This window comes from Puma concolor, chromosome E4, assembly GCF_028749965.1.
Source record: "Puma concolor isolate L17-30 chromosome E4, mPumCon1.1.hap2, whole genome shotgun sequence".
In the NCBI taxonomy this organism is placed as follows: Eukaryota; Metazoa; Chordata; class Mammalia; order Carnivora; family Felidae; genus Puma; species Puma concolor.
The window spans coordinates 59,643,264-59,655,939 of record NC_141683.1 but is presented as its reverse complement, the minus strand read 5'-3'; the positions used below and the strand labels follow the sequence as shown (position 1 = coordinate 59,655,939).

Here is a 12,676-nt window from a genome sequence, read left to right as displayed (position 1 = left end):
GGGTGGGGTGCTGCAATTTAAATAAGATATTTTCCACACCATTCTGACCTCTGGACAGAGGTTGTATTCCTGCAATTACAGAGTGCAAGTCTATAGCTGTCTCTTTAATTCTATACAAAAGGAAATTTTTGATACAGCGTATAAATGGCTTCTTACAACTTATGTTGCTATAAGTGAGGTGGATGTAAGAAATTCAGTCCTGTAATTCTCTCACCCGTTTTGTTTTCTATCCCTTCTTTACTTTTAACAGAAAAATAAATAGGGGTGCCTGGGTGGCTCAGTCGGTTAAGCGTCTGACTTTGGCTCAGGTCATGATTTCACGGTTCATGAGTTGGAGCCCCGCATTGGGCTCTGTGCTGACAGCTCAGAGCCTGGAGCCTGCTTTGGGTTCTGTGTCTCCTTCTCTCTCTGCCCCTCCCCAACTTGTGCTCTGTCTCTCTATGTCTCTCAAAAAATAAATTAATTACAAAAAAATTTTTTTAAGAAAAATAAATAGCAAAGCACTTTATAAAGTGTTGTGACAGATAATAAAGGAACCAGCCCAGCTCTGCCTCTTAGTTTCCTGGATCATTCAATCTTGCAGCTGTCTGTCCTCATCAAGGATTATGATGGTGATTTGGGCAGCAGTGGGCCAAAAATTTCAGCAACTAAGAATAAGGGAAATTTAATTTCGGTAATTAAGAATAAGGGAAAACTATGTGTGGACAAATGACTACCAGCAAATTTCTCAGTGTTGGTCAAGGGTAGGACAGATGTCTTAAAAGTCCCATTCTTAATAATTTTATGCAAGCTAAACATCTGTTAATTCAGTTATTTTCTTGGAATACCATTTGATGAAATACCTCCTTTAAAACACTGAATGTAATACTGAATCTTTGAAAGTTGTATTGGATTGCTAATTTATTCCCAGTGGCTGTAGCAATGACATAGTCATAACAGTAGTACAGAAACAAAGTGTTTTTACCATTTGGGAAGCCAGCTTTATAATTTACTGACACTGTTATTTTCAAATAGCAATTAGTATTACAGGAGAGGATTTCTCAGGAGTTAGAAGTGAAGACCCAAGAACTGAAAGCCCTGAGTTTTATTACCAGCTTGATTTCTCATCCCTAGGAGAGAATCCTTTTCCCTTCTACTATAGTTCCCTATTGGAAATCTTGTTAATTGCCATTTCATAGGATAAAAGTTAGAGCAGAGGTTCTGTCGGATTCTCTTTTAACAAGCGCTCTAGCGTCTCCAAGAGGAATACAGAAAGATAGAAGTCTTTCACTGCAGTATAAAATGAACGTAATAACCAAAGGGCCTGAATAATATAGGTTTTTATGAAGTTGTTACTGCTTTTGTTATTTTCCAAGACAGAAGGCTTACTATTAATAATGTATCAGTTCTTAAACTGATAGCAAGAAAACAGTTATATCACAAAGAGTTTTCTTTCTGCAAGCAACTGGCAGAAATGTTACATGTTTGATTATATAGCAGTTTGTATTTTCTGTGTATGCTAATGTTCCCTCAAGCTATTAATCATCATAAAAAGAAAAATTTTTTAAGCTTTATTTAATTTGGTGTTTGACTATCCATGTACTCTTTTGGGGAGGTGGGGAAGGATAACTTTGGGGTGGTCTATATCAATTTGTGTAGAATTTCTTGATTTTATTTGCCATTTTACAAAGATTTAATATGTTGAGATAGATAATGTATCATGGACATCCCCTATAGATTCTTAAGGTGAAATTACGATTTCCATAGTTTAGAAAACAAATTCCTGAGATTAGTCAGGAGAGGAAGAGGAAATATACCAAAACATATGATCTTATAGCAAAGAGAGTTTTAGAAATATCAAAAGCATATTAAATTTTCTTTTCCTCCCCTCCCAGTAGAGTGCAGGCTATAATCCCTTGCTAGATTATAAATCTGTGAATTTGAAAGAACAGAAAAAATTTGATAGTCTTTAGTTGCAGCAGAGTTTTTACTGAACAGCTGCTTTCAGAGGCCTGGCATCTTGCTTCTCAGTGCTTCTGAAGGAGCCAACGTTAGTTTATCGTGATGCTCTAGCAACTAAAGAATGAAGTCGTGAGCATTCCATTACATGAAAGTACCAGTTTGTAACATAGCTCATTGCTTGTTAATATTCTTTGATTTCCTAATGACTAAATATGACTCTCGAATGTGTGTGATTTCCATCTGAATTGAAGGGAATCATGTACACAAAAGTAGAATTTGATGCAGTGCCACTTTGAAATAGTGTTTCTATAACACTTGCTTTTGAACTTTAAGTGAGAACCGTAACAGATGTGAGAAAGAACTATGACAAGGACAGCCTAATTTAAGTTTTATAAATTTTAGGAAATGTCATCTTTTTATTGGTTTCAGAGACTTTTTCAAATGTTTTAAACACAATTTTCAGATAACAATAATGAAAAGCTGAGCCCCAAACCAGGGACAGGTGAACCAGTTTTAAGTTTGCACTACAGCACAGAAGGAACAACTACAAGCACAATAAAACTGAACTTTACAGATGAATGGTAAGTTAATATTTTTGTAAAGCTGTTCTTAGCCATTTTGTAGGATTGTATTAGATACTATTTTTAGCACTTCGTCATCTTTGTGTTTTGTTTAGTTGTAATGCATTGGTTCACCAACTTAGGGTGGGTGGTTCAGATCGCTTAGAGAGGTTGTTAAAACACAGATTACTGGGCCCCACTCTCAGTTAAGTTTGAGGTGGGATCAGACAGTTTGCATTTCTAAAAAATTCCCAGGTGATGCTGATGGTGTTGGTCCTGGAATATTTCTTCTGATAGAAAATGCAAAAGATAGAAAAATAAATAATCACCAATAGACCATTAGTGCAAAAAAAATAAACCTAACATTTTGGAGTTTTTTTTCAGTCTTGGTCCTTTGCGTAGGTGTGTGTGTCCACACACATATGTACATATATGTATGCATGTGTGATTTGGGGGTTGAGTTTTAAAGTTAATTTGAACCATACTGTACATATTCTGTTCTCTCCTGCATTTATTTGGCTTAACTCCATAATAAATATTCCCACATTTCTACTTAGTTTTCGTAAATCTGAAAACTGTGTAATACTCCAGAGTTTACCTAACCGTTTTTCTTTAATCAGGCAGTGAATTTACCTTTTTTTTTATAATGAATATCTTTGTTTACAAGCTTTTTCCTATCTTTAAGAGTGATTTGAGATGTATTTTTAGAAGTCAACTCTAAGTCAAAAGATATTGCCAAATTATTTTCAAAGGACTCTTCTGTCATTACATTTCTCCCAGCAGCATATGAAAGTTCACATTTTGCTGCCCCGAGGCCAGTGTTCAATAGCAATTTATTTTTAATTTGTATATTTGATTTTAAAATAATTGTCATTTTTATTTAATTGATTACTAGTAAGGTTGAACTCTATTTGATGGCTATCAGGTTCTCTTTAATGACATTTCTGGTTATATTTATGGCTCACTAATCTAGTTAAATCTTATGCCTTAAAAACAGGTTATGTGAGCTTCTTACATTCTTTTAGTCTGTCTCATGCCTTTTGCTTGAGATAGTATCCAAAATGTTGTATTTAAATTTATTACCATTTCTATATTAATATGATTTAACATATCAATAATATCTTTCTTAATATATAATTACATAGTAGTATAATTATATGATTAATATATAGTAATTATATTAATCATTTATAACCAATATATTAATTATTTTGTATAATTAATATTATATTAACATATTCCACTGTTTATTATTATATATTATATGCTCATATAATATATACATAACATATAGCTATATATTGTTTATTAATATATAATTATATGTTGATATGTGATTTTATTTATTTATTTATTCCAGTTCACTGGTTTCCATTTGTGTTTATGTGTCTATGTATTTACATTAAAATCTTTAAGTAGTATTTTCAGATGTTACTGAAATCCTTCTGTGTTCCAGAGACTATTCTAGACACTGGGAATACATCAGGGAAAAAAAAACTGACAAAAAAATCCCTCCCTATTGGAACTTATATTCTAGATGGGGGAGACAGACAGTAAATAGAGCAAATAAATGAATTGTATAGTATGTTAGAGAATACTAAGTGCTGTGGAAGAAAATATAGCAGGTAAGGATGATTGGGAGACCTCGGGTAAGGGTAGGCATCATTGAGTAGATGGCATTTGGACAAAAACTTAAAGGGTAAGAAGGAGTGAGCCATGCATACATCTGGAGGAAGAGCATTGTAGGCAGAGAGAAAGCCAGTCCAAAAGCTCTGACTCAGGAACAGACCACGAATGTTCAAGGGTCTTTAAGAAAACCACTGTAGCTGAAGTGGAGGACCAAAGGAGAAAGTAGTAGTAGCAAAGAAGGTCAGCCCAGGTAAGTGAGGAGCATATTTAAAAGGATAAAGGATGTCTCTGATTGCCGAGTAGAGAATAGGCCCTAGGTGGAAGCCAGGTGGCCAGTTAAAAGACAAACAGTAAGAAAGGTGAGAGGCACCTGTGTCTTGGACCAGGATGAGAGCAGTGGAGATAGATAGTAAGAAGAAATGGGATTCTAGATATATATTTGAAGGTGCAGTCAGTAGAATTTCTAACTTCTTTATGAGCCTTAGTGTTGGAACTCAACTTTTTATAATCATGATCTCTGTGGCCCTTTTTCTTCATATGTAATTGAAGATCATACAAGATTGTTATGCTTTATGTCTTTCTTGTTCTAGTCTCATGTTTCTGTACCAAAAAGGCTGATTTTTTATAAAGAATCTCATCTGAGCATTTTTTTAGCAAAGATCCTTAGTCCCACTCTTCTTTTGAATGCTACTTTTTCTTCTCTAAAATCTGACCATGAAATTCTCTCATTCACTCGTTTCTTATTTATCAGAAAGTAATTAGTTTTTTTCCTGATCATGAAAGAAAAAAGAAAAAAATTATAAAAAGAAAATTCAAAATGTATGCAGTCTCTTTCATCTCTTTTTCATATGCCAGTATGGGGTCTTGCTTTTATTTTAGTTTCTTTGATGACAGATAAGGCAATAGAGCACACTGACTAAGAGCTTAGACCTTAAACTTGACAAGCTGTTGAACTTCTCTGAATCTCAGTTTTTTCATCTGAAAAACAGGCATATCTACTAGAACCTACTTTAGAGGTTTCTTGGGAAGATTTAACGAGATCACGCAGAAAAAGCAGATAGTACTTGGCACGTTGCCTAGCACACGACAGGCCCGGGTGCTGGGTCTGTAGTTACCTTCTTTGTAAATTGGCCTTTCCTAGCCTTTGCCCGTTTTTCTACTACAGTGTTCATATCTTTTTCTTACTGTTTATAAAACTATTTACCTATTTATTATGGAATTGAGTGAGGATGATACCATTTGTCTTTCATTTGTTGCAAATATTTTTCCCAGTTTGTTGTCTGTCTTTCAGTTTACTTATGGCAGTTTTGCTTTATGGTTCCAGCCTGTGAGCTCATGCTTAGGAAAGCCTGTCCTTCCCAGGATTAGGGGGAAAGTTTCCTCTTATTTTCCTCTTACCATTTCTGTGATTTTCATATCAGAAATATGTGCTTAATTCCTCTTCAACTTACTCTGCCATAAAGTATGACATAGAGCTATAGCTTGATTTTTCCACATGACTCTTCCTTTGTCCTGTTACATTGACTGAGCAACTTATGCTTTTTTCTGTGATTTAAAATGCCATATTAACATATGCTAAACATGTTTACTTGGTTACATTGTCTTTTCCACTAATGGCTCTGTTTTCCTACATCAGTATCATAATGTTTCAATTCTCATAACTATAATACACTGAGCATTTTATTTATGCCTGTATCATAGCTTTCTCAATGGGGAAAAAAGATTTATATATCACATTGGCTTCTCTTTACCAAAATTGCTATATATTTCTTTCCGGTTAAAAAGAAATAACATGCTCATTGCAAAAAAAAAGTCAGAATCTAGAGAAAAGTGTGAAAAGAAATCACTTGTAATAATCCTACTGAGATGACACTTAACATTGGTACGTATCCTTTCTGAAATTTTTTTCTGCATATATACCCATGTAGATATGCATTCTTCCTAAAAATAGCATATTATACATGGGTGCCCTTTTAAAAAAATCAAATTGACTTCTGCAAGTAGCCTAAAGGGGATTTTATAAAATCTTGGCAAAAAGTCCATGACAATTTGCATTGTCTGTTGAGTCATTGCTATTTGTCTGTTATTAACGGTTTTTAAGTTACTTGTAACTCTCAGGGTTTTTTTTTTCTTGTTCACATTTATTCTAAGTCTAAGAAATTATTACATTTCTCTGAATTTAATTTTAATCCTAGATTGTTTTACATTTTCCTCTATTTTCTTTCCCATCTAATCCCCACCTTACACATATGCCATGATTTATCACAGAACATTCATTGAAAATGATTTATTTGAATCCACCTAGGATTCTGCCCTAGCCAAAAATGCCGACAGAATTGTTAGTCATCGTCAGGTGGGTATTAAACTAATAAAAAACATTATCCGAACTTTCTACAAGCCCTGGTGCTCAATCACCTGCCATATGTGAACAACAGTCCAGAAGTAGAAGCAAGCTGCGTAGGGGGGTTCAAAGACCAAAGTGTGTAAAACCAGTAAGGATTTGGATGTGGTGAACCATCTGTGGTGAGGACAAGAAGAGAGTCCATGTAATTCAGTTAAAATTCAATACAAATGTATAGAAATAAATAGAAGGATCAAAACCTTGAAAAGGTGGTCCTTCTGTATTTTTAAATCTCTTTTTTAAGGTTAAGGAGGATTAGAATAATCACCTTGATCTTTGAAAGTGGTGTTTTACAAGTACTATTCAAATAAGAAGTCCTATGTTTTATTTGTTGTGTGGAGTTTTTGTTTCTTTAGTTGTAAAATATAAAAATTACCCTAAAAGTTCATATTTATTAACTTCCTGGTGGAACCGCTTGTTTTGTTTGGATAATAGGAGCAGTACTGCCTCAAGTTCTAGAGGAAATGGGAGCCACTGCAAATCTGAGGGTCAGGAGGGATCCTTGACCCCACAGAGCTCCGTGCTACCACCAGGAGACAGTGAGACAAGTAAGGTGTTGTTTCTGTTGTCATTATAAAACCCCAGTGTTGAATGTCCACCTGCTTTTATGTTCTTTCAGTGCAGCAGTTTTGTTTCTTGGTTAGTTGGTTGGTTAGTTAGTTAGTTAGTTAGTTAGTTAGTTAGTTAGTATTTTGTAGAGAGCTCGAGTGGGGGAGAGGGGCAGAGGGAGGGAGAAAGAGAATCTTAAGCTCAGCGTGGAACCTGACATGGGGCTTGATCCCACAACCGTGGGATCGTGACCTGAGCCAAAATCAAGAGTTGGACACTCAAGTGACTAAGCCACCCAGGTGCCCGTTTTTTGTTTTTAATAAATTACTTTTGCCTCAGTAGTCCAGCCACTACTGTTGATAAACAGATAGCAAATACAAATGGTTGAGGCCTTAAGCATTTAGGGTAGGGAGTCACAGTGAAGCACAGTTCCCCTCAGTGGATACAATGGCCAAGACAGGTGGTCATTGTACTGAAAATACGTGAGACGTAAACGTTAGTTTGGATTATCTTGACCACTTTTATACCTAGCAGTGAAATCCAAAGTATCTGCCTTGATTTTTTCAAAGAGTATAGGTGGCTTGTGAAGGGGGAAAAAGGAATAAAATTTAAATGGGTTATGCGTGAATACTGTTTCATACAAGAAATGCCATTTAGGAATTTTTCAGAACGCTTTCCTAGAATATTTTACCTGACCATTATGTGAAATTTAGTGTCTAGTCCAGAGCCTTGATTACAGGAGATTTTCTTTCTCTCTCTCTCTCTCTTTTTTTTTTTAGCATATAATTTTTGCTCACTTTTTTTTTTTTAATGAGGTGAAATTCACGTAACATAAATTTAACCATTTTAAAGTACACGCTCTAGTGACGCCTGGGTGGCTCAGTCGGTTAAGCATCCGACTTTGGCTCAGGTCATGATCACATGGTTTGTGTGTTCAAGCCCCGTATTGGGCTCTGTCTGACATCTTAGAGCCGGAAGCCTACTTCAGATTCTTGTCTCCCTGTCTCTCTGCCCCTCCCCCACTCATTCTCTCTCTCTCTCTCTCTCTCTCTCTCTCTCTCTCTCTCTCTTTCTCTCAAAAATAAATAAACATTAAAAAAAAAAATTAAGGGCGCCTGGGTGGCTCAGTCGGTTAAGCGACTGATTTTGGCTCAGGTCATGATCTCGCGGTTTGTGAGTTTGAGCCCCACGTTGGGCTCTGTGCTGACAGCTTAGAGCCTGGAGCCTGCTTCGCATTCTGTGTCTCCTTCTCTCTCTGCCCGTCCCCCACTTGTGCCCTGTCTCTCTCTGTCTCTCAAAAATAAATAAATCTAAAAAAAAAAAAAAAAATTAAGTACACAATCCAGTGACCATTCACAATTTTGTGCAACTATTGCATCTGTCTAGTTCTAAAACATTTTCTTATCCTCTCTAAAGGAAATCCCACAGCCATTAAGCGGTCACACCCCATCCCCCATCCTCCTTCCCCCTTAACCCCTAGCAACTGCTTATTTACTTTCTTTTATACATCCATTTTTGACTGTATGCTATTTCATAAAGCTGGTGAAAATCAGATGGAACTAATGCTCAAAAATTTAGCCCGGTACAGTAACAAGAGTATTAAAAAATAAATATAGCTGGTGATGGGCCATCGTAGAAAAATCAGCTCATTAATCAAAGAAAAAAGGCATGAAATGAATGACGGCCAGGACTGGCACACAGTAGATTTTCAAAAAATACTTGGTAAATGAAGGACTAAATGAATTCCACTTCTTATTAAAGGAATAGATGCCTCAATATAACAGAGTTTACAAGAATTAAGTATGTGTAAAACAACTCTCTAGTAAGCAGATGTGCGGTTAGGAGCAAAAAAGACTGATCCCTAATGGATCTTAGAGTTAAATCCCAGAAATAAGTATTTTCAGTGGCCAAAAGAGAATTGATGGTAGGGTTCACGATAGTTCAGATTCTACTAAATGCATGGTAAAGGGATAGAAAAATACTCAGTTTTAAGTTTAGATTTTGTGAAGTTTAGAAACAAGGCAAGATCAAGTAATGTCAGTTGTGAGGGCTTATCTCAAGCAGAAATTCTTCACTGCGGGTTTATTAAGGTCCTTGCCTGGGCTTTGGGAGGAGGCAGTGGGCAGGATTGCTCATCCATCTTTGATAGTGTTTGTACAGTTCGGTGTGGACATAGATATTTGCATTGTACTGAGGAGAGGTGATGTCTGGGTGTCAGAAGATTCTATGATCCCAAAAGGATTAAGAGCTACTTATATATAGGATAGCGAGAGTATTCAGCTGGTATTCATTTTATTAAAAATTTTGGATTTAATGATAATTTGGTGGGGTGCCTGGGTGGCTCAGTCAGTTGAGTGTCCGACTTTGACTCGGGTCATGATCTCACAGCTCCTGAGTTCGACCCCTGTGTCGGGCTCCGTCCTGACAGTTCAGAGCCTGGAGCCTGCTTCGAATTCTGTGTCTTCCTCTTTCTGTCTACCCTGCTTGCGCTCTGTCTCTCTCGCAAAATAAATAAACATTTTTAAAAAATGATAATTTGGTTTATTTCCCAGAAGCTCTTGAAGAATCGTCAGAGGATGCGACAACATGTCAGGAAGGTACATCTGCAGAAAACACACTTCAGAATCGTGTAGATACAGGTGAGTAGTTGTCTTGTTCTCTTTAGATAATTGCTTCATGTGGGCAAATGAGAAGCGTAATTTATGTTACTCTCTCCTGAGACCATTTCCAAATAGATGTATTATGGAATTTTTCTCTCCCTATTGGGAAATTCCTCATTAGGAAATGCCTGCCAGCTTTAAGGCTAGATTAAATAATGTTGCCAACATGACCAGCTGTTTCTACTTTATTTTCTAACAGCACAATCAGATAAGTTCACATCTGAGCCATTGGATTCCTGCTCAGGAGAAAGAAATGACCTCAATCTTGATAGCTCTTGTGGGGTTCCAGAAGAATCTACTTTGTCGGAACAAGGCAAGGAACCAGGAACTTCAGATCAAACTAGCACTGAAGGTGCTACCGATCAAAATACCGCTAATCCGGAGCCTCAGTCACAAACAGAAGCCATCGGGCCTTTGGCTCATGAGGAAACATTAGCCAGGGACTCTGCTCTCCAGGACACAGATGATAGTGATGACGACCCAGTCCTGATCCCAGGTGCGAGGTATCGAGCAGGACCTGGTGACAGGTTGGTAGATTTTTCATTAAAATGAACTCTAAAAAGTACAATTCACAAGGCTTTGTTTGAAGTCACATAAAGGAGTCTCTCCCATTTTTTACAGTTGCTTCCCCTAAGGGTATCTCAGGCATACAAACTCACAGAATTTTTTAAACTGTAAATGATTTTACGTATTACATTCTTTGAACAAAGTGTACTTAAGAGGGGAATAAAGTCTTGTTGCTCTGTATGTCCAGGCCTGAGGCTTGCTCCTCAATTTACAGGTCAAGAGAAAGGAATGTGGAGAACGACCAACAGGTTATTTATGAAGTCAGAGCTATGTTTAGCTGTAGACATCCTGGCCTTTGTCAGTTTTGTTTTATTTTGTTTTTTTCACATTCGGTTTTTCTGCTTTTCTACTGACCCTGGCTTAAGGTCGTGTGATAGTAGTTCTCTTTTTGAGAACATTATGTTGTTCTCTGATGTCTACTAGGTAACCCAATTTAGAAAATGAAAAATTATACCAGATAACAAATATTACAACTACAACGAAGAATCGCTCACGTGTTCATATACTTTTGCCATTTTTTATTTTGTGTGATCAATACAGGTGTATTATATTTTTTAGTAGATAAAATCTCTTGAAGTATATTGCATTCCATACTTTTTAAAAACTATTTCCACAGATAATGCTATCATATCTCATTATAAGCTCTGTCCTTTTCCAGAGAATAAAATTTTATCTTTAAATTCCTAGCTTACACAGGTATGAAGAACCATTTCACATATTTCTATGCTCACTATACTACTGTTTGTAAAATATTCTGACATTTCTGACAAGTGAAAAATACAGTGAAAAGATTATATAGCATTGCCATTCTTTCATGGTAAATTAATGATCAAGAGCATTATGACTTGGGTTTGAATCTTGGTTTTACCACTTGGCTATATTTCCTCATTCCAACTACCTAATATATTTTTAAGGTTCAGTTTCCTTATCTATAAAATTAGGTTATGATTATCTAGAATTGTTGTAAGAATTTTTAAAAATCCATCAATTATTTAGTCAGAGGATCCATCCACTTTGAAAGCACTAAATAAACAATAACTGTATTAAGCAACCAGGATGTTCTATGTGGCTACTCAGACTTGAAAAACAATTACACTAAGAATGGCTTTAGGGATAAAGACTGACAGAGGCCAAGCAGAAATCCGGAACAGTACTGCTTCCAGTTCCGTGAAACCACCTTTTGTGACTATGAAAGGACAGTTCCTTCAGTTACGTTTAATCAGAATGTTTACTTGGCAATGGCATTGTTTTTAAATGTAAAGGAAGTGATCTCTCCCAATATTTGTACTTAGCAATTAACCAACCATCTTCTCTTTACCGGCCGCACGTTAGTCTTCAGCATTCTTAGTCTGTTTTAGACAAGTAAAACTTAGTCCCATTTCTTTCCATACCCAAGAGGGAGATCAATACCACTTGAATACAGGTAAGGTTAGCAAGCATAGCACAGTTTGAAAATCAGATTGATGGTTTCTGAAACCCAGGGTGGAGAATTAGAGTCTGTATAATTATTTTAAGCTTATGCACTTATGGCTTTCTATTTACATAAGTGAACATATGTCTTTTTTTTTTTTTTTTTTTTTTTTTGTACTTCTTATGTAGCTAAAAATGATGCTAAGGTCATAATTGAAAATAAAATTTAAGTGTACTTTCTAGTAAAATGCACCAAATCACTTACCAGGTTTATTTGCTTAAATAAGAAATTATGTATTTTTAATAGATGTTAGACACTTATAAAATATCGTGATTATTTATCATCTTCTATCCAAGCTAATTATAACACTTTTACACCAAGCCGACTTTATAGCTGAGGAAACTGAAGTGCTAAGCAGATGATTTGTATATTTTAGACCTAAAAAGTTTTCTTTTTTCTTTTTTAAACACAGTAGTTGAGCATCAGGGAGAAAGGAAGATTGGGAGGGAGCAAGGAAATGAGGGACAGCGGCCTGGAGCTGACCCTACTCCATGGAGGTCTCCAGTGCATACTCTCAGGCTAGATCCAGATCAGAAACCTCCTCTGGGTCTGCATTGGCTTCCCTGATTTTTAAAAATTATTATTATATATTATTTAATGTTCTGTATGTTCAGCTCAGGTATATAGCCTTAGTTTGTCCCATATATTTTATTTTATTCTGTTGGACATAATAGTGAACTTACCGAAGAGTAACGGAAGGATAATAAATTCTCACTCTTTAAGAAACTTAATAACTTATTGAACAAGAGAGGACAAATCCACAAGCCATTTATAAGAATGCTTGGAAACAGTTTTAATAAAGGAAATGAACTACAGTGTTACATACATACAAAGATGTATATACTAAGTCCTTGGTAGTACACACATCTTTGTATGTAGTAACACTGTAGTTCATTTC

General features: G+C 35.9%; 1 protein-coding gene across 8 annotated transcripts in view; it reads left to right on the top strand.

Annotated features, from left to right (window-relative positions):
- Positions 1–12,676, top strand: part of DCAF6 (DDB1 and CUL4 associated factor 6) — a 135,296-nt gene that overhangs the window by 90,773 nt on the left and 31,847 nt on the right. For all 8 annotated transcript variants that reach the window (XM_025926207.2, XM_086694182.1, XM_086694181.1 and 5 more), the window contains 4 exons: positions 2,405–2,522; positions 6,967–7,079; positions 9,633–9,719; positions 9,940–10,267. In XM_025926207.2, the coding sequence (XP_025781992.1) occupies positions 2,405–2,522; positions 6,967–7,079; positions 9,633–9,719; positions 9,940–10,267 (646 nt within the window). The remainder of the gene's footprint in view (positions 1–2,404; positions 2,523–6,966; positions 7,080–9,632; positions 9,720–9,939; positions 10,268–12,676) is intronic.